At 35.6% G+C, this 20,125-nt stretch overlaps 2 protein-coding genes across 2 annotated transcripts in view; one reads left to right on the forward strand and one right to left on the reverse strand.

Annotated features, from left to right (window-relative positions):
• The window catches only part of PARPBP (PARP1 binding protein), a 78,368-nt gene extending 75,871 nt beyond the window's left edge, over nucleotides 1–2,497 (forward strand). Inside the window, exons 10-11 of the mRNA XM_003269927.4 lie at nucleotides 285–420; nucleotides 930–2,497. Coding sequence (XP_003269975.1) covers nucleotides 285–420; nucleotides 930–1,270 — 477 coding nt within the window. The 3' untranslated portion in view covers nucleotides 1,271–2,497. The remainder of the gene's footprint in view (nucleotides 1–284; nucleotides 421–929) is intronic.
• PMCH (pro-melanin concentrating hormone) lies at nucleotides 1,931–2,747 on the reverse strand. The gene is made up of 2 exons (XM_030821279.1): nucleotides 2,499–2,747; nucleotides 1,931–2,148 (listed from the first exon to the last, which is right to left on the reverse strand). The coding sequence occupies exons 1-2, from the start codon at nucleotides 2,745–2,747 to the stop codon at nucleotides 1,942–1,944; spliced, it is 456 nt and encodes a 151-aa protein (XP_030677139.1). The 3' UTR covers nucleotides 1,931–1,941.
• Nucleotides 2,748–20,125: the final 17,378 nt, after the last annotated feature.

A 20,125-nucleotide genomic window follows, 5' to 3' on the forward strand; every position in this document is an offset into this window, starting at 1 on the left:
ACGTGTAACAAAGCCCTGTGAAGAGTCTAAAATTGATTGTTTTGTAACTGTTACCAAAAAAAAAAAAAAATACATAAAGCTAGTATTTTGGAAAAGAACAAAAATGCTAGCCATAGCAATGAATGAGTTTGCAAACTATGAAATATAAAAGGTTAGATGTTCTCAATGAGTAATAGGATTTCTAAGGGAAATGTTTATACCTTGATTACTGTAGAGTGTGTGTCTATCTAGATGAAGAAATTAATGAATAAATTGCATATTTTCTTCTTTCTTTCTGTTACCAGATGAAGCAAACTTTAATTAGATCCCAATTTGCTTGTACTTATAAAGATGACTACATGATAAGCAAGGATAATTGGAATAATGTTAATTTAGCATCAAAGCCTTTGTGTGTTCTTCACATGGAAAATGACCTTTCTGGTAATTGACCTTATTTGTGCAATTAAATAACAATTTAATTTTAGTCTACTAATTAGTTTTAACTTAAGTAAAATTAGATTATTTTTGCAAAGTACTGTGAAATGTAAAGGGTTATATTTTTAAAGACCTCAGTTTATTTAAAAAGTTAAATCTAAGTACAAATTTATGGATAGGAATAGGACACAGTTTGATTTAACTAAGTGTATTTAAGAAGTAATTTGTAGCATATATTTAAGGATTAAATGTCATGCATTCAAACAAATATTTCTTAATAGGGCTGACAAGTTGATTACTGGCCAAAGTTAACTTAGAGGTGCTATGGTAAAATGAAAAGTAATAGGATAGTAATGTAGCTATATTTGTCAATCATATTATTTATAGCATTATTTTACTTTAAAAATAAAAATTTGAATATTCGTTAGCCATTTTTAAAGTTTATTATAAAGTTCTCATGAATATTAATACTCAATATTATATAATTCCTTTCCCCTTTTTATCTTGCATAACAGAGGGTATAAATTCATCTGTTGGAAGATCAACAGTTGGAACAAGTTTTGGAAATGTTCGTCTGGACAGAAGTAAAAATGAAAAAGTATCAAGAAAATCAACTAGTCAGACAGGAAATAAAAGCTCAAAAAGGAAACAGGTGGATTTGGATGGTGAAAATATTCTCTGTGATAATGGAAATGAACCACCTCAACATAAAAATGCTAAAATACATAAGAAATCAAATGATTCACAGAGTAAATTGTACGGCAAACTAGCTAAAGTAGCAAAAAGTAATAAATGTACTGCCAAGGACAAGTTGATTCCTGGCCAGGCAAAGTTAACTCAGTTTTTTAGACTATAAATTTGTGTCTTATAGGCTTTAGGTTTATGTATCTATAAGCCATTCACCAAAGACATGCTTAATTTTTAAGAGACCAAGGTGTAAAGTATGATGATTTATTATTTTGGTCTACAGTGTATGTAAGGTTAGTATGTTAAGCATTGTTTAAAAATACTAGTAAGTCATAATTATGCAGAATTTTCACAAAGTTTAATGCACAGAGAAAGCATATCATTTCAGTTACTGATACATCTTAACACTACTTTCTTTTAAAACAGACATTTAACATACACAAATTATAGTAGCAGTATGGGCTTCTCCTCCCATTGGCAATTAAATGCTTTTATTTTCTTCTGAAAAGATGATGTGGACCAACAGGTATCAGATTTGCCAACAAGGTCGGTAGACTCTTCCCAGCATACATCTGAGCACTGAAGGAAGAAGAAAGTTTAAATTGTTTAAAGGACTATAATTATCACACAAAATTTATTAAGAAAAAGAATGGATCTAGTATAACTAATTCTGAGTAAACCAAAATGATAATAATTAATTGTTGCTATTTAATCCCACATTTTTGGCAGGTGTAACTGAGCCATGGTCTTATTTGATTTTGTTATGATTGCATCCAAATTCGCTTTAACTCAGAGTTCTGTTTAATGGTGGTAGGATGTAAGAATTGAATTTTGAAAAGACTACTCACTGTCAAAATCTCTCCTTCCTATAGGAAATTTAGCTGAGTTTTCTTCATCCCCAATTTCTCTCTTTTCTTGTGTTGATTCAGTATTCTGAACTCCATTCTCAGCTGGAAAAGCTACAGATCCTTTTAGTGCAAGATAAGGTTTTATAGCCAGATTCAGTGGCAGACCATGATTTAAGAAATTATGTTTGGAGCCTGTGTTCTGTAAAGAGAAGGTTGATTTGGTTTTTAGCTCTCGTATTCGGAGTGGAACTATAATACAATTGTATAATATTCTTATTGATCAATTCAAAGATGCTCTGCACTGTTTTTGACTTTTTAAAAATACCTTAGATGCAAATTTATAGGAGAAAAAAAACTTTCAGGTAAGAGGTGTTTTCCAGGATGGAAGAACTACTTGGCATGTAAGAAATATCGTCAGTCGTCCTAATGCATATTGTGACTGTTTGCATATACTTCTGTTTATAAAAGTATCAGTTTTACTTTTCAGAGGATTTGTAAGAATCACTTAAATTTTCATTGAAATAAATGACAAGTCACATTGCTACTTACCTTTGAAATTTTATTTTCCTCTTCGTTCATGAAACTGCTCTCATCACTTTTGTATTGTTCCAGGGAAGGAGCAATAACTGATTTTTCTGCAGTGTCTTCCTTCTGAAAGGCTTTCCCCAACCTGAATGTATTAAATACCATGTCATCGTCTAAATTTCTTATGGACTTGGATGCTGAAAGTAAAATACCTTGAGAAAACAAAGAAAAAGTTAGTATTAATATATAGGAAGAGAGATTCATTTTTGCCATTCTTAGTTTGATGTTCGCATACAGTCAAACAAGAAAGAAAATGAAAAATTTCTCTGTCAGCCTGCTTGGTAAACGATTCTGTATCTTTATATATTTTCCAGCTTGAATAGAAAGCACTTCAAAGAATTATACTTTTCATCATTTTAGAAATGACTCATCAGATTGAGGCTAACCTTTATGCAGCTGCTAATACCTACATTGTTTTGGTTTTAGTGGCACATTGTTTATTTTGAGTGTGAATTTTCTCAGAATCTGATTAAGATCCTTGGTAGAATGCTTTCTGTTGAGTAGATTATAGTCTCTTGAAAATGGGTTGTTATTAAGGAAGACCACAGGACATCAGGCTCTCTCTATATTATTGTTTCTTTCTGTGTATTTTCTGATTAAGTAAAGATATTAAAACTCAAGTTATTTCACTCAAGGATGATAAGGATAAAGTTTTATTTACTTTTAATCCTGATTAAACTGAAATAATCCTCAAAAGGGATTTTCTTTTATAAATACTTGATATAGTTTTTGGTGATTAAAGTACATATGCCTGTCAGTGTGAACAAAAAGCCATTCATGCTATATCAAAAATTGACCTGTCAGGTGTATTTTATCTCTGCATTTACAAAAGGATAATATGTACAAATATTTATTAATGAATTTAGCAATTAATGAGTAAATCCATGAAAAGAATATTTATGTGCCCATAAACATTGCTTTTGGATGATGAGTTTATGTTGTATGACTTTTAATTAAACATTTCAGAGTTAATTTCTAATTTTGACCCCAATGAGTAAGATAATTTTTATCTTTTATATGTCTTCTGGTACATATATGTAAGAATTTTTCTAGAGTATATTTCTCAGTATGGAATTACTGGGTCATGGAGTATGTGTTTGTTCAGCTTTACTAATGCCAAAATGTTTTCCAACATAGTTGTAAGCGATTTGTGCCCCCGATAAGCAGGGTATGAGAATTTCCATTGTTCCATGTCCTAGCTGACCCTTAGGTATCTCATTGTCCTTTTAATTTGTATTTTCCTAATTACCAAAGAGGTTAAGTGTCTTCCCATATGTTTATGAGCCATTTATGTTTCCTCTTATGTTAAATGCTTTTTTTTTTTTTTTTTTTGGCTTTGTCCATTTTTCTATTGGGTTGTCTTTTTCTAATTTATTTATGGGAGTTCTTTATATATTCTGGATATTAATTGTTAGTTATATATGTTTCAATTATTTTCTCTCAGTTTGTGACATATTTTCAACCCCTCTGTGGTGTCTTTTGGTGAACCAAACTGATTAATTTTAATGTTTAAATTTTTTTCTTTTTTCTTTATGGCAACTACTTTTAATGTGTTGGTTTTTTTTTAGAAATCCTTCTCAATCCTTAGATTAATGTGTTTTCATATATTTTCTCTTAAAAGTTTAAATATTTTGACTTTCATGTTTAGGTTTGTAATTCATCTGTAATTTTGTGTATGATATAAGATAGAGATGTAATTTTACTTTTTCCAATGTCTTTATATATTTCTCGAAGAATTCATCCTGTCCCCACTAATCTGCAGTGCCATCTCTACAGTATATCAGATTTCTATATATGTGTGGGCTCCTTTCAGAACGTTCTATTCCACAGCCAAATCTACAGTATTAATATAACTTTAAAATAATTTTTAATATCTGGTCAAATTTCCCAGCCCTCTACTCACCCACGTTTTTCTTTCACAGCAGTTCCTTAGCTATTCTTAGTCATTTCTTTTCCATATAAATCTTAAAATCAGCTTTTCAAGTTCTGTAAGAACACTTGACAGGATATTAAGGTATCTAGTTAGGTATCCCTTATCTGAAACGCTTAGGACCAGAAGTATTTTTGGATTTGGGATATTTTTTTCAGAATTTGGAACATTTGCATTATATCAGTTAATTATCCCAAAATCTGAAATCTGAAATGCTTCAGTGAATATATATTTTTTTAGCATATTGTTAATGCTCAACAAGTTTCAGATTTTGGAGCATTTTTGGATTTTGGGTTTTCAGATTTGGGATGCTCAACTTATAATCACATTGGTTTTATAGATTTATAGATTAATTTTGGAGAAGAATTGATATCCTGAAGGTAATTTATTATCTATAAGCATGGCATTTTTCTGTATTTGCTTAGATTTTCTTTAATCTTTTTTTCTTCTTCAATCTTTTAATGACATTTTCTTTTCTTCATAAAGGTCTTGCATACCTTTGTTGAGAGAATTATAATTCTTTATAATTTAATTGAATTTCTTATTTTTGGTTATTATAAATTATATTTTTAAAATTATCTTTCTAACATTATTGCTGGTATGTGCATGTGCATTTGGCTTGTGCATAGTAATTTGATAACAGAAAAAACTTTCTAAACTCTTATTTTTTTTCTTTTTAATAGTTTACAAATATATAGATTCTTTGGGATTTTGTATGAAGACAAATGCTATAAATGATAAAATAATGGCATTTTATCTGTTTCTCCTAAGTTCATCTATATTGTGTATACATGTCTGTGTGTCTCTTCATGTGTTCATGTACACTGGCCAAAGCCTCCAGTAAATCCTGAAAATGGAGATAAGAGATATCTTTACAGTGTTACTGATTTTACAGATAATGATTTTAGTGCTTCACCATTGAGCATAATGTTTGCTGTAGGTTTCTTATAGATACTTGATATAAAGTACAGGATATTTTCTTCTATTTCTGGCTTACTAATAGTTTTTATCATGAATTGTTGTTGAATATTATTGAATGCTTTTTTTGCATATATTGAGAAGACCAGATCATTTTCTCCTTCAGTCTTTGGAAATATTAACAGATTTTTCTAATGTTAAACTAACCACGTGTTCATGAAAAAAACGTTTAAATTACCGGATTCAATTTGGCAATATTTGATGTAGTACATTTTACATTTATTATGAATAAGATTGATTTGTAATTTTCCTTTTTTATATTGACTTTGATTTGATATTAAGGTTGTACTAATTTCATACATTTGGGGCAAGATTTATCCTTCTTTCTTTTCTGTCTTGTTAGACTTTGGGTTTGGTGTTTTCTTGGTAGGATTTTTGTTGTTGAGAATTGATTTACTTTCTTCAGTGGCTGTAGGAACATTTAGCTTCTCTGTTTCTTTTTTAGTTTGTTTTAGGAATTTACATTATTGTATAATTTGTCCATTTCACTTAAGTACATTTTATCTGAGGTAGACTTAACTGCTGATTTTCTCGGGGACTATTAAGATCTTTCTCAGTAAATGTTTTGTGAGTGTAATTATAAACAAAGGACTCTGACATCCCTTGACTTCTTTGATCTTAGAGCTTCCTTATCTTTTTAATGTTGTTAGTTGTGCCCTACTTTGTTTCCCTTGGTTTGAACCTGGTTTGGATGTGCCTGTTTAATCTATAAAAGTCCTTGTTAGGCTGGGCGTGGTGGCTCATGCCTGTAGCCCCAGCACTTTGGGAGGCCGAGGTGGGTGGATCACCTGAGGTCAGGAGTTTGTGACCAGCCTGGCCAACATGGTGAAACCCCATCTCTACTAAAAATATAAAAATTAGCCAGGCATGGTGGTGGGTGCCTATAATTCCAGCTACTGGAGAGGCTGAGGCAGGAGAATTGCTTGAACCCAGGCGACGGAGGTTGCAGTGAGCCAAACACAGTGCCATTGCACTCCAGCCCAGGAGACAGAGCGAGACTCTGTCAAAAAAAAAAAAAAAAAAGTCCTTGTTAATGGAAATCTTTTTTCTTAGATGCTGTTGTGGGAGGGTAATAAATATTAATAATTATGTACTTTGTTTTAAATTTCCACTGGATGAATTGGCTTGGCTGATCTTCACTCAAAATTGGGGCCAAATCCAAATGATTTTGACGGTTTAGAGAAGTTGATGTTTTATTTTGTTTAAACTGTCATAGGCTCTGAGCATTATGAGGTTTTGCCATAACCATTTAATTATGGAGATAGTTTCCTATTTTTTAAATGATAACTTTTTTTAAAAAAAACATTGGTTACTGTGATGTGCAGTGGAGCATAGTAGACTTCTTTTTCATTGATGCTGAAAATGGAATGTCCCCAAGTAGTAGAAGGGAACTTCGGAGAAGTAAAACTATTGCCAGATGGGCTTGGGTGGTTCAGTAAACCTTGCAAAGGCAAAAGGTTTATATAAAATATGATCTTCATTTTCTGTAGAACTACTGCTAACACTACATATTTGCAAGTCACTTTATTAAAGTTCTCTTTGTTCCAATTAACACATCTTTGCTATGTGTCACCAGTAAATTAAATGGCAATTGGCCATTGGCTTACTGAGAATCATCAATTTCTTAGTGGCTAATTGTATGAGTGTAAAAACCAAGATTGCTCACTTATATAAATCATCAAAAGATATAAGAAAACTTAAAATTCCTTCTCAGATTTCTATAGTAAACAACCCATACACTTTCACCTAGAGTTTACCATTAACGTTTTACTTCTATCCCTCCATCCCTTTATTAATCATCTTATTCTTTTAATGCATTTCAATGGATATTGCATATATCAGTATGCTTTTCACGAAATACTTCAACATACATATCATTAACTGGAATTTAATAGTTGTTTACAGCTTTTTTTTTGAAGTAAAATTTATGGAAAGTGAAATGCATAAACGATAAGTGCATATTTGCTAATTTTTGACAAATGCGTATGCTTCTGAAACCCAAAGTCCTTTCAAGATACAGGACATTGCCATCACCCCAGAAAGTTATGTCTTACCTTGTTAGAGTTCACATGTACCACCATTTTCCCCACTCCCACCCCTCATTCCAACTCTGCTCTTAGACAATCACTGTTCTAATTTTTTCCGCTGTGAATTAGTTTTGCCTATTTTGGAAATATAGAGTATGACGTCTTTTATGGAAGGCCTCTTTCACTCAGCATGTTTGACATTCATCTTTAATGTTGTAAGAAGCAGTAGGTCCTTCCTTTTTTATTACCGTTGTATAAATATACTACAATTGACTTGTCTCTTTTCCTGTTGATGGACTCTTGAATTGTATCCAGTTTTTGGCTATTATGAATAACACCATCTACATTCTCGCATAAGTCTTTTTGTGGACATGTGTTTTTATTTCTCTTGGGTAAATATATAGGAATGGAATTGCTAGGATATAAGATAGATGTATCTTTAATTTTGTAAGAAATTGTTAGATTATTTTCCAAAGTGATTGTACCATTTTATACTTCAACAAAGACTGTATTAGAGCTTTGGTTGCTTCACATCCTCACCAGCATTTGATGTTGTCAGTCTTAATTTTAGCCATTCTGGTAGATAAGTAGTGATATCATGTTTTAATTACATTTTCCTAATAACTAATGATGTTGAGCACTTTTTCATGTGCTTGTTAGCTATTCATATATTTTCTTTTGTGAAGTGTCTGTTTAAATCTTTTGTTCATTTTGTTGTGTGAGGGATGTTTCTTTTTATTACTGAGTTATGAGTTATATATATTACATATATATTCCTCCCGCCCCAGAAATTCCCCCCAGCCCAGAATTTTCTTCTCTTTATCTATGTTTCCAATTGGAGTGGGCCACACGAGACATTCTTGTATAAGATTGGAGAGCAGAAGTGAAGCAGATGTCACGTACGGTTCACACATGATGTCGCTCATCTGCTGGCTCATGTCGTTGGCTCGGCAGCAGTCAGGCCTGCGACTGCTCCACTTTTGCTGGATCCACTTTCAGTTTCTCTGACTCCTGGGACACATGTGTGCAGTTCTGTGACAAAGGAGACTAGCTGTCCTGAGGACATCCATACCATTAAGGTCAGATGCAGCAAGATCTGATATGACTTTCAGTCTATCCTCATGGGTTTCAGCTCATGCTGGTGAATTCCAGTATGTTCTTCTTCTTCCCTACTTTACATCCATCTTTCCTTCCCAGCAGCCTTCCCTGTGGACTCCAGCATTAGATGGAATGATCTGCTTAATATTGCTTAATTGCTTTCACAATTGCATGAGACAAATTTATGTAACAAATTGTGTATATATTTCTGTATATGTGAATATGTATGTGTGTTGTTCTGCTTCTGTGATTGACTTCTGACTGACACTTCCCAACCCTTTTTATGAGTCTAGCATAAATGTGGTACCAAAACCTGATAATGATATTACAAGAAGGGAAAATTATAGGCCAATATTTCTAATGAACATAGATGTAAAAATCCTAAACAGAATATTATCAAATAGAATCCAGTTATGAAAAAGATAAAATTTCTTGACTAGGTGGGGTTTATTTCAGGAATGTAAAATTGAACTTTCAGAAAAAAATCAGTAGAATTCACCACTGTAAATGAATACAGGAGAAAAAAACATGATCATCTCAAATATAGAAAAGCACAATGATTGGCTGTGCTGAATGCTTTTGGTTGAGTAAGATGAGAACTGAGAATTTATCTTTGATTTGGCTATGTGATAGTCATTGCTGACCTTAATGAAGCAGTTTCAATGACACTGGTAGAGATTCAACCTTGATAGGAGAGGATTTAAAAAGAATGGAAAGAGAACAAATGGAAACAGTGAATATAAATAGTATGTCACCGGTTTACACTGAAGAATGCAGAGAAATTAGATTGTAGATAGAAGAGAGTGTGGCTATTACTATTTAAAGATGGAAGATATTGTAGCATGATAATGAAAAGAAGTGGCTATGCTGAATCTGTGGGACTCAAGTAACAAAAGGATTTACATGCTATTAACAGTATGGAATAAAATAGACATTCATCCTCCTTCCCAACTCTTAAGTATGTGTGGTGGTAAAAGGATCAGTGAAGTGGAGAACGCTATAAGGTTATTTGTTATTCAGAAGGCATAGTACAAAGATTGGAGAGAGAAGAGAGAAGAAACAGTGCTGTTTAGAGATGAAAGTGTGGGAGGATAGATATCTAGAGGGGCTCATATCTGGATGGAGAGCAAGGGTAAGAGAGAACAAGGTGTGGTACATATGGCAAGCAAGGGAATTAGTCCTGACACTCCCTTAGAAGGGGTGTGTGTGTGTGTGTGTGGTGTTGATGTAGTTGGCAGGGAAGGGTAGCTCCTGGCAAGCACTTAGGCCACTCAGAATTCAGCAATAAAATTAGGAGTTTATCCTTCTGAGACAGTTTGAATTTGGTTGGTAAGTTGACCTCCAGTTTTTTTTTTTCTTTCTTTGAGAAGAGTCAACTTGAGTTTTTTTGTTTGTTTGTTTTTAATTTGAAGGCTCAGAAGAGAGCTCCAAGACTTCCAGCATGTGGGCTTGTAGGGAGTACTTAGAGACTTGAGATATGGGGGCCAGCTGAGAGTGGTGAAGATGGTTAAGCTCTCGTTTTGCTCCAAGAATTGGAGTGGGTAAGGTATCTTCTCACCGTGCTTAATGCAGTTGGTTTGTGAGATAGTGGGGTGGGAGACACGGGGAGAATTGATGATGCTGCACTGTAATTAGTCCAGTAACTGTGAGACCAGTTGAGTAGGAACGTGGATATCCTCAAGCTTTGTTTCACTCTTACAGCTGGTAAACATGGATGAATTGATTTAAATATTTATTTTGCAACAATGTGGATTTGAATTATGGGTATAGTTTCCTCTTTTTGGTTAATTATATGCACATTTGAATTCATCTCTGTCTATGAATACTAGTGGACTAGCTGCTTCCCTGGATCTCGTTACTGGATGGTATGTTGCTCTTAGTGTCATCCAAACAGAATTATTTTAAAAGCGAAATGAAGAAACCAGTTGTAGTGAATTATACATCACCAATTTTTAGAGCTGTAGACTTATATCTTGAAAATTGCCTTAACATCTTTTTGCCACAAATCAAGATATAAGTAACATTAAGAGTTATGTGAGGTCAGGCGTGGTGGCTCACACCTGTAATCCCAGCACTTTGGGAGGCCGAAGAGGGTGGATCATCTGAGGTCAGGAGTTAAAGACCAGCCTGGCCAATATAGTGAAACCCCATCTCCACTAAAAGTAAAAAAAAAAAAAAAAAATTAGCCGGGTGTGGTGGCATGTGCCTGTAGTCCCAGCTACTCGGGAGGCCGAGGCACAAGAATCTCTTGAATGCAGACAGTGGAGGTTGCAGTGAGCCGAGAATGCACTATTGCACTCCAGCCTGGGCGACAGAGCAGGATTCCATGTCAATTAAAAAAAAAAAAGTTATGTGAACATGCGTGAAATGATGTTCATGTCTAAATTTTTCAGTTACCTTGTAAAGATGATTCTTGGATATTGTTTTGATTCTGAGTAATTTTGGAGTCATTTGATAGTATGCTTCAAGAACAACAATCTGATGATAGCTTTCAACATTGGGTTACCAACAAAGCTTGTTATTTTGTATACATTGATTCATAATTTCAGGTTTCTTCACCATTATGGTAAGTAGTGTATTGAGGCTTCATTGTAACACATGTTAGGAATTTATGTTTGTACTCATGGATGTCTTTAGCCCTCAGACATTTCTATTTATATTGAGAACTCTAGACTCAAAGCATTTTGAAATGTAGTTTTTATTATGTAGGAGGAACATGTGATTGATTTGTTCTGCTTCATTTTCTTCTGTTTGTGGTAGAGATTGGATCAGATGAAAGCATCTTGATACTGATATACATGCCATTCTTTTCATTCTATGTATTTATAGTCCTTTTTTGCCATAATAACTTTGTTTATGATATTCCCTGCTCTTAAAATACCCTCATCTTGTCCCTCCACCTATCTATATCTAAAATATCCTTCAAGACCTTCCTTTTGCAGCTTTCTCTGAGTACTACAGCCAAATACTCTTGTCTGGACTCCAACATGTGTAATACATTATCATCCTATTTAAATATAATTATTTCTTATATTTATTAATTTAGTAAGGCCCTAAATATCTGCATAAGCTTGCCTTCATGGTTTCACTTTTTCATTGTTCTCTATATTCATGCCATGTAACTTTGGCATGCTTTCCCACTGTGGGCGGGGTAACCGGCCCACTGTTTGACTCTGGTTTCAGGCATGTGATTTGCTTTAACTAATGAGATATCATCAGATATCATGCAAGCAGAGGCTTGAAATGGTCTTGCACATTGGGAATTCCCTCTTGAGCCTCTGCCACCACCATGAAAACATTCCCATGCTAGCCTGCTGGAGAGAGCCACATGGAGGAGAGCCATGCTACCCTAATTGCCATAGCTGAGGATATCCTCGATCAGCACACATCCACTGAAGCACCAGACACTGGAGAAAGTCCACTTGAGGTCAGTAGAGCTGCCTAGCAGACACCCAACTGACCCAAACAGCATAAGACATAAACATTTATTGTTGTATACCCTCTGAAGTTTTGCATGTGTTTGTTACGCCGTATTACTATAGCAATAGATAATTGATACAAATGTCCTACATGGCCTGGGCCATGCATTCCTTGCTAAATTTATTTCTTGCTACTCTGTCCCTCTTTCATCACTCTCTAGCGATATTGGCCTTCTGTTTTTATGATATGCCAAGATCATTTCTGACTCAAGACTTTTTCCCTGCTATTCTCTTTGTCAGGAGCATCTTTCTCCTGTTATTTATCTGAGCATTTATCACTCATTATCGTGAGGCTTAGCTCAAAAATCATGGTTTCTGAGAGTGCTTCGTTGACCCCATGAGCTAAAGGAGCCCCCTTCCCGCTCATTCTTTCCCTATTCCTTTCACTCCTTTATTTTCTTCACTGTGCTTCTGTCTAAAATTATCTTATTTGTTGACATGCTTATTGTCCATCTCCTCTAATGCCAGTGAGGGAGATGGTATCAAGAGCAGAGTATTAAGAACAGAGTCTGGCATATAGTAGCCTTTCAGTAAACATGTAATAAATGTATGAATTATTTTTTCATTAAGAGAACAGATGGTAGAAAGTATGATAGGTTCTGGAATATGATAGAGTATTTACTTATTACCTAGGTCTGCTGTGACAAATTACCACAAACTCGATGGCTTAAGGCAACAAAAGCCCAAAATCAATGTGTGGACAAGACTGTGCTTCCTCCAGAGACTCTAGGGGAGAGCCCTTCCTTGCCTTTTCCAGCTTCTGGTGGCTGTTGGTATTCACTGCCTTGTGGTAGCATCCTCTGCTCTGTCTTCAATGACCTTCTTCTCTTTGTGTCTGTTCCTAATATTCCTCTGCCTCTGTCTTATAAGGATTCATGGGATGGCATTTAGGGCCCACCAGGATTATCTCCTCCTCTCAAGATTCTTAGTCACATCTGCCAAGACTCTTTTAGGGGTAACATTCAAAATGAATAAAGAAAACTACAGGACAATATTCCTGATGAACACAGATGCAAAACTCCTCAACATAATACTAGCAAACCAAATCCAGCAGCACATCAAAAAGTTGCTTCACTATGATCAAGTAAGTTTCATTTCTGAGATACAGGTTGGTTCAACATATGAAAATCAATAAATACGATTCACCACATACACAGAATTAAGAACAAAAACCATATGATCATCTCAATAGACACAGGAAAAGCTTTCAGTAAAATTCAACATCCCTTCATGATAAAAACCCTCAAAAAACTAGGCATCGAAGATACATACCTCAAAAAATAAGAGCCATCTCTGACAAACCTACAGACAACATCACACTGAATGGACAATAACTGGAATAATTCCCCTTAAGATTGGAATAAGACAAGGATGCCCACTCTCACCACTCCTGTTCAGAATAGTACTGGAAGTCCTTGCCAGAGCAATCAGGCAAAAGAAAGAAATGAAAGGCATGCGAATAGGAGAAAAAGTCAAACTATCTTCACTGATGATATAACTCGATACTTAGGAAACTAAAGACTCTGCCAAAAGGCTCCTGAAACTCATAAGCAGCTTCAGTAATGTATGAGGATACAAAATTAACATACAGAAGTTCGTAGCATTTCTATACACCAATAACATTCAAGCTGAAAGCTAAGTCAAGAATGCAATTCCATTTACAATACACACGGACACACACACACACACCTAGGATACATATAACCAAAGAGGTAAAAGATCTCCTCAAGAAGAACTACAAAACACTGCTGAAAGAAATCCCAGACGACACAAATGGGAAACTATTCTATGCTCATAGATTGGAAGAATCAATATCATTAAAATAGTCATACTGTCCAAAGCGATCTACAAGTCCAATGCTATTCCTATCAAGCTATCAATATCATTTTCCACAAAACTAGAAAAGACTATTCTAAAATTTATATGGAACAACAACAACAGAAAGCCCAAATAGCCAAAGCAATCCTAAACAAAAGAACAAAGCTGGAAGCATCAAATTACCTGACTTCAAACTATACTATAAGGCTACAGTAACGAAAACAGCATGGCACTGGTGCAAAAACAGAAACACATAGACCAATGGAACATAACAGAGAATCCAGAAATAAAGCTGCACACCTACAGCTACCTGACCTTCATCAAAGTTGACAAAAATAGGCAATGGGGAAATGACTCCCTATTCTATAAATGGTTCTAGGATAGCTGGCTAGTCACATTGCAAAAGAATGAAACCAGACCCCTATGTTTCACCATATACAAAAATTAACCCAAGAGGGATTAAAGTGTAAGACCACAAATTATAAGAATTCTAGAAGAAAACCAAGGAAACATCATTCTGGAGATTGGTCTTAGGAGAGAACGTATTATTAAGTCCTCAGAAGCAATTGCAACAAAACCAAAAATTGGTAAGTGGGAGCTGCATAAACTAAAGAGCTTCTGCACAGCAAAATAAACTATCAACAGAAAAAAAAGACAACGTACAGAATGAGAGAAAATATTCACAAACTATGCATCCAACAAAGGTCTAACATCCAGAATATATAAGAAACAAACAGTTGAACAAGCAAAAAACAAATAGCCCCATTAAAAAATGGACAAAATACATGAACAGACACTTCTCAAAAGAAGACATACAAGCAGCCAACAAACATTTAAAAATGCTCAACATCACTAGAGAAATGCAAATCAAAACCACAATGAGATGCCATCTTACACCAGTTAAAATGGGTATTATTAAAAAGTCAAAAACCAACAGATGCCAGCAAGGCTGTAGAGAAAATGGAATGCTTATACACTGTTGGTGGGAATGTAAATTGGTTTAGCCCCTGTGGAAAGCAGTTTGCAGATTTCTCAAAGAACTTGAAATAGAACTACCATTTGACCTAGCAATCCTATTACTGGGTATGCATCCAAAAGAAAGTAAGTTGCTTTGCTAAAAAGACATATGTACTCACATGTTCATCACAATGCTATTCACAATAGTAAAGACATGGAATCATCTAGGTGTCCATCAATAGCAGATTGGAAAAAGAAAATGTGATATTATACACCATGGAATACTATGCACCCATAGAAAAAAACAAAATTATGTCCTTTTTAGCAACATGTTTACAGCTGTAAGCCATTATCCTAAGCAAATTAACACAGGAACAAAACCAAATACCACATGTTCTCACTTATAAGTGGGAGCAAAACAGGTACTTGTGGACATAAAGGTGCTAACAGTAGACTCTGGGGACTACTAGAGGAGGGAGCAAGGGAGGCAGGGGGTAGGGGCTGAAAAATTGTTGGGTACTATGCTCAGTACTTGGGTGACTCAAGTAATCTGCACATGTACGCCCTGAATCTAAAAAGTTGAAATTATAAAAATAATAAAATATTTTTAAAAAGGTAGCATTTACAGCTTCCAGGGATTCAGTGTGAATACTTTGGGGGGGCCATATTTTGGCCTGCCAGAAGTATAAACATTATCAACTCTAGTATATGAGAGGCAAAACAGTATTATATGCACATGACCATGCTGTTTTAGCTCTCTGTGCCTACTTCCTCTCCTGCAAAGCACAGATACCAATAGTACCTATTTCCAAAGGTGGTCGTGAGGATTGATATGTAAGTACCCAGTAGTTTCTATGACATAAGTATTCAATAAATATTATTACACTGTTAAGGAATGCCTACTGAGCATTTCCTATGTGCCAAGCTTTGTCCCAAGTACAGGTCATGCCTTAGCCAATTTAATCCTCACAACAATCCTATGAGTAGAGACTGTCCCTTGCCGAAGGTAATATACCTAGTAAGTGGTGGTGAGATTGAAACCCAGACACTCTGCTCCAGAAGTCTGTGCTCTTAACCACTCCAGATGTGGCCTTTCTGAATGATGCTACTGTTGTTTTAAAATAATTGCTCTAGGCTTGGTGTGGTGGCTCACACCTGTAATCCCAAGACTTTGGGAGGCTGAGGCAGGAGAATTGCTTGAGCCCAGGAGTTTGAGACCAGCTTCAGCAACGTGGTGAGACCCTGTCTCTACCAAAAAAGAAAGCCAGATATGGTGGCACGTGCCTGTGGTCCCAGCTACTTAGGAAGCTGAGGCAGAAGGATCACTTGAGCTCAGGAGGTCAAGACTGCGGTAAGGCATGATTGTGTCACTGCACTCCAGCCTGGGCAACAGAGCAAGACCCTGTCTCAATTAGTAATAATAACAGTAATTGCTTCAGGGCCAGGTGCAGGGGCTCATGTCTGTAGTCCCAGCACTTTGGGAGGCTGAGGCTGGAGGATCACTTCAGTCCAGGAGTTCAAGACCAGCTTGGGCAATAAAGTGAGACCCCATCTTTACAAAAAATTGAAAAAAAAATGGCAGGCCTATTGGTGTGCACCTGTGGTCCCAGCTACTTGGGAGGCTGATCTGGGAGGATCACTTGAGCCCAGGAGGTTGAGGCTGTAGTGAGCCATGATTACACTAATGCATTCCAGCCTTGGCAGCAGATCAAGACCCTGTCTCAAAAAAATAAATAAAAATAAAATAATTGCTGTGAAATTTCTATTAACGTTTTTGGGAAAACCAGAGGCTTCTGTGTGACATGTGAATCACAGAGGAGAAATCATGAATCTTTATAGCCTTGTGTTAACATGACTTCCTTTTGTTGATAGAGTGGTTTATTAGTCTCAAGACCTTTGAAATGGCACATGAATTGCTTGGACAGATTATGGAGGCATCCACCCTTCTTTAGAGATTTAAGTAAGTAGAACCAGTTAATGTGCCTCTTCCTGTTTCTCACCTTGCTCAATGCAGAATGAACTTGATGTATATCCCCCAGAAGCACCTGCTTATCTACTGTTTGCTGTCATTGCAGGTATCTGTTGAGATTAGCTGTTAACAAGTTGTATGTAATTTTATAACTAACTGAATTAAGAAAAGCCTTTGTAAGATTCAGTATCTGCTTCAGGTCATTGAAATGTAAAATTAGAATGTAAGCTGAGGGCAGGGGATTTTTTTCTGTTTTATTCCATTTATTCCCTCACCACCTTTGCCATCCACCACCAAGAGTTTCTTTTTAAATTTAGCATCCAGAGTAGACCTTTGACAATGTAAATCAGATCACTTCATTTGTTCATTAAAAACCTTCAACAGGTTTCACAGTATTCTTAGGATTATATTTAACATCCTTATACAGTAATCTCCAAGCCTCTCCTTGATCTGGTACCCTCTTTCCATCTCTAGTCTCTTCTTTAACACTTCTATACTTGATTACTCAGCCCCAGGCACATTGGCATATTTGCTGTTGCCTGAACATGCAAATTCCTTGAACTTGCTGTTTCCTTGCCTGAAACTCTCTTTCCTCAGATATCTGCCTGGCCTTCCTCTTAACCTCCCAAGTCTTGTCTCAAATGTCATTTTTTCAGTGAGGCCTTGCTTGCTACATCCTGCTGCCCACCAATTGATTTTTACTTATCCATATAACTTTTATCCCTCTGTGTGCTATATATTTTACTTATTTCTTGGTTCGTTGGCTGTCTCCATCCACCAAAATGTAAGCTCCATAAGGAAAGGAATTTTATTAATATCAGTTTGTTCATTGCTATACCTTTAGTGCTTTAAACAGTATTTAGCACACAGTAAGCATTCAATAAATATGTATTAGGCTGGGCACAGTGGCTCATGCCTATAATCCCAGCACTTTGGGAAGCTGAGGCAGGTGGATTACCTGAGGTCAGGAGTTCAAGACCAGTCTGGCCAGCAGGGCGAAACCCCATCTCTACTAAAAAGACCAAAATCAGCCAGTCATGGTGGCATGTGCCTGTAGTCCCAGCTACTCGGTAGGCTGAGGCAGGAAGATCACTAGAATCCAGGAGGCGGAGGTTGCAGTGAATCGAGATCAGGCCATTGCACTCCAGCCTGGGTGACAGAGCAAGACTCTGTCTTCAAAAAAAAAAGTATTGAATAATTGAATGAATGTTCTGCAGTATAACAGTCCAGTTAGCTATATAGCACTGCTTGGGATGCAGTGTGGCCTGTTTGTCTAACACTATTATGGAGATATTTCTATGGATTTATTTGTATTATTAATGATTGAGTTTATAATCCTAACTTTTAATGTTGTGTACTTCAAATGCTATTAGTTTTCTAGATAGCCAAAGATGGCTAAACTCTTCTGCCCTTCTTTAACTACAATTTAGAGAAGTGGAATTTCCATGCAAGCAACCTATTGACCATCTTTACTGAATATCTTTTATTTGTGTATATTTTGGGGGTAGTGGGGAAAAGGGACATTTTAATGGCAAAACCTAAGTTAGGGCCCCATTCTCTACTTGAAACTCTAGACATTTTTAACTGAATTTTTAATAAAAAATTACTGAGGCTTTGTAGAAAAAGATGAGAATGGGGTAGCATAGAGTAGTTGCACTAACCGCATTTCAAGTGCTCCAGTGCTGCATGTGGCTGGTAGCTACCATATTGGACAGTGTAGATATAGAACATTTTCATCATTACAGAAAGTTCTATTATACAGCACTGCTCCAAACAGTAGGAACTCTGAATATTGAGCTAGATAATAAGATACAATCGTTTTATGTTTTGTATCCACAGTGGGGAAATGTAAGGAATTGTGTCTTGTAATTCTCTTATACTGTACCTTTATTTGCTCAACAGATGTTTGTTTTGCCTCTAATAATATATACCAGGCACTTCACTAGGCACTGAGAATTCACGGATAGACACGATAGCCTCAGGCCTTTCTATATGGAGCCTGTATTCTAATGAAAGAGCAGTCATTAAGTAGATAATCATACAAATAACTATAGTCTAGTGCTGGTTGTATAGTAGATGTTTAAATGACTGTTGATTAATTGACTAATGTGTACAGTCCCATCATCTTCTTAGATACTGCCAAATCATAGGAACAAAAAGCTAGGTAGTAATTTATAGTTAAGGTCTGCAGGCAACATTAAAATTTCAGTGCAGTCAATAAATTTAGTTCTGTTCAGACTGTTTTTGTTATTTTTCTTATTTTTGACATAGAGCAAAGATTATGTCAGTTGCCCTGTGGTTTAAAGCCACAGTTATTCTAGAAGCACAGTTGCCATCATTGAGTAGTAGCTGATCCAAAAGAATTCCAGCCAAGGTCTTGCCAATGATGGAAAGAAATGATGTGTCCTGGAAGTTGCCAAAAATTATGTTTTTCTTGTTGATGACAATCTTTGTGTCTTTAAGCCCTTCATATGTTGTGACATGAGCACATATGAATGTTCCCTAAAAGGCAAAAATTATGCTGTCAAATTCATTCAAGCAGTAGTTATCCCTGTATAATTTGAAGTTATACAGATGCCTAATAAGTGTTTTGATGCTGTTGCTACTGATGTTGCTGATGACATTCCATAGAAAGTTGCAGAAGATAAACCATGAAGATTGGCACTTTACCATTATTATTTTGATTTTGTTTCTCTCTTCACATCATTAAGTCTTGCTTATGCTGTTAAGCCCTAGCAGTTCTTCTTTAATATGGAAGGGGGTATGACATATAATTTCTACCTCTGAGAATTATTTTCTTTCTGTTGATTTTTGCAACTTCATCCAGACTTCTCTAAAATGGTGTATCTATGTGCTTTTTATTGTTGGACACTGACACCGTTGATGTAATAATCAGGGGCTTATTGTACCAGTTAATAATTAGCCAAACTCAGGAGGCTGAGGTGGGAGGATCACTTGAGCCCAGGAGATCAAGGCTGCAGTGAGTCAAGATCAGATCACTGCACTCCAGCCTGGGCAGCAGCAAGACCCTGCCTCAAAAACAATAATAACAATAATTATAATAATTAGCTTAGTAATAGAAATTCACAGTATAGGTATTTAAATAAATCAGAATTTAGTTTTTCTATGCAAAGAGAAGTGTGGAAATAAATTTTTTAATTTCCCAAATTTTTAAACACAAGATTTTTTAAAAACTTGATCATCTGATAAAATAGCCTATACATTTTTAGAGAAATAATTCTGCATAGGGTCTTACCTCCAGATAGCAAAATATTTTTTTAAAGCTATAGTAATTAAAATAATATGGTACATATGGAACCAGGAATAGGTAGATA

The sequence above is a fragment of the Nomascus leucogenys genome, chromosome 10 (assembly GCF_006542625.1).
Source record: "Nomascus leucogenys isolate Asia chromosome 10, Asia_NLE_v1, whole genome shotgun sequence".
NCBI lineage: Eukaryota > Metazoa > Chordata > Mammalia > Primates > Hylobatidae > Nomascus > Nomascus leucogenys.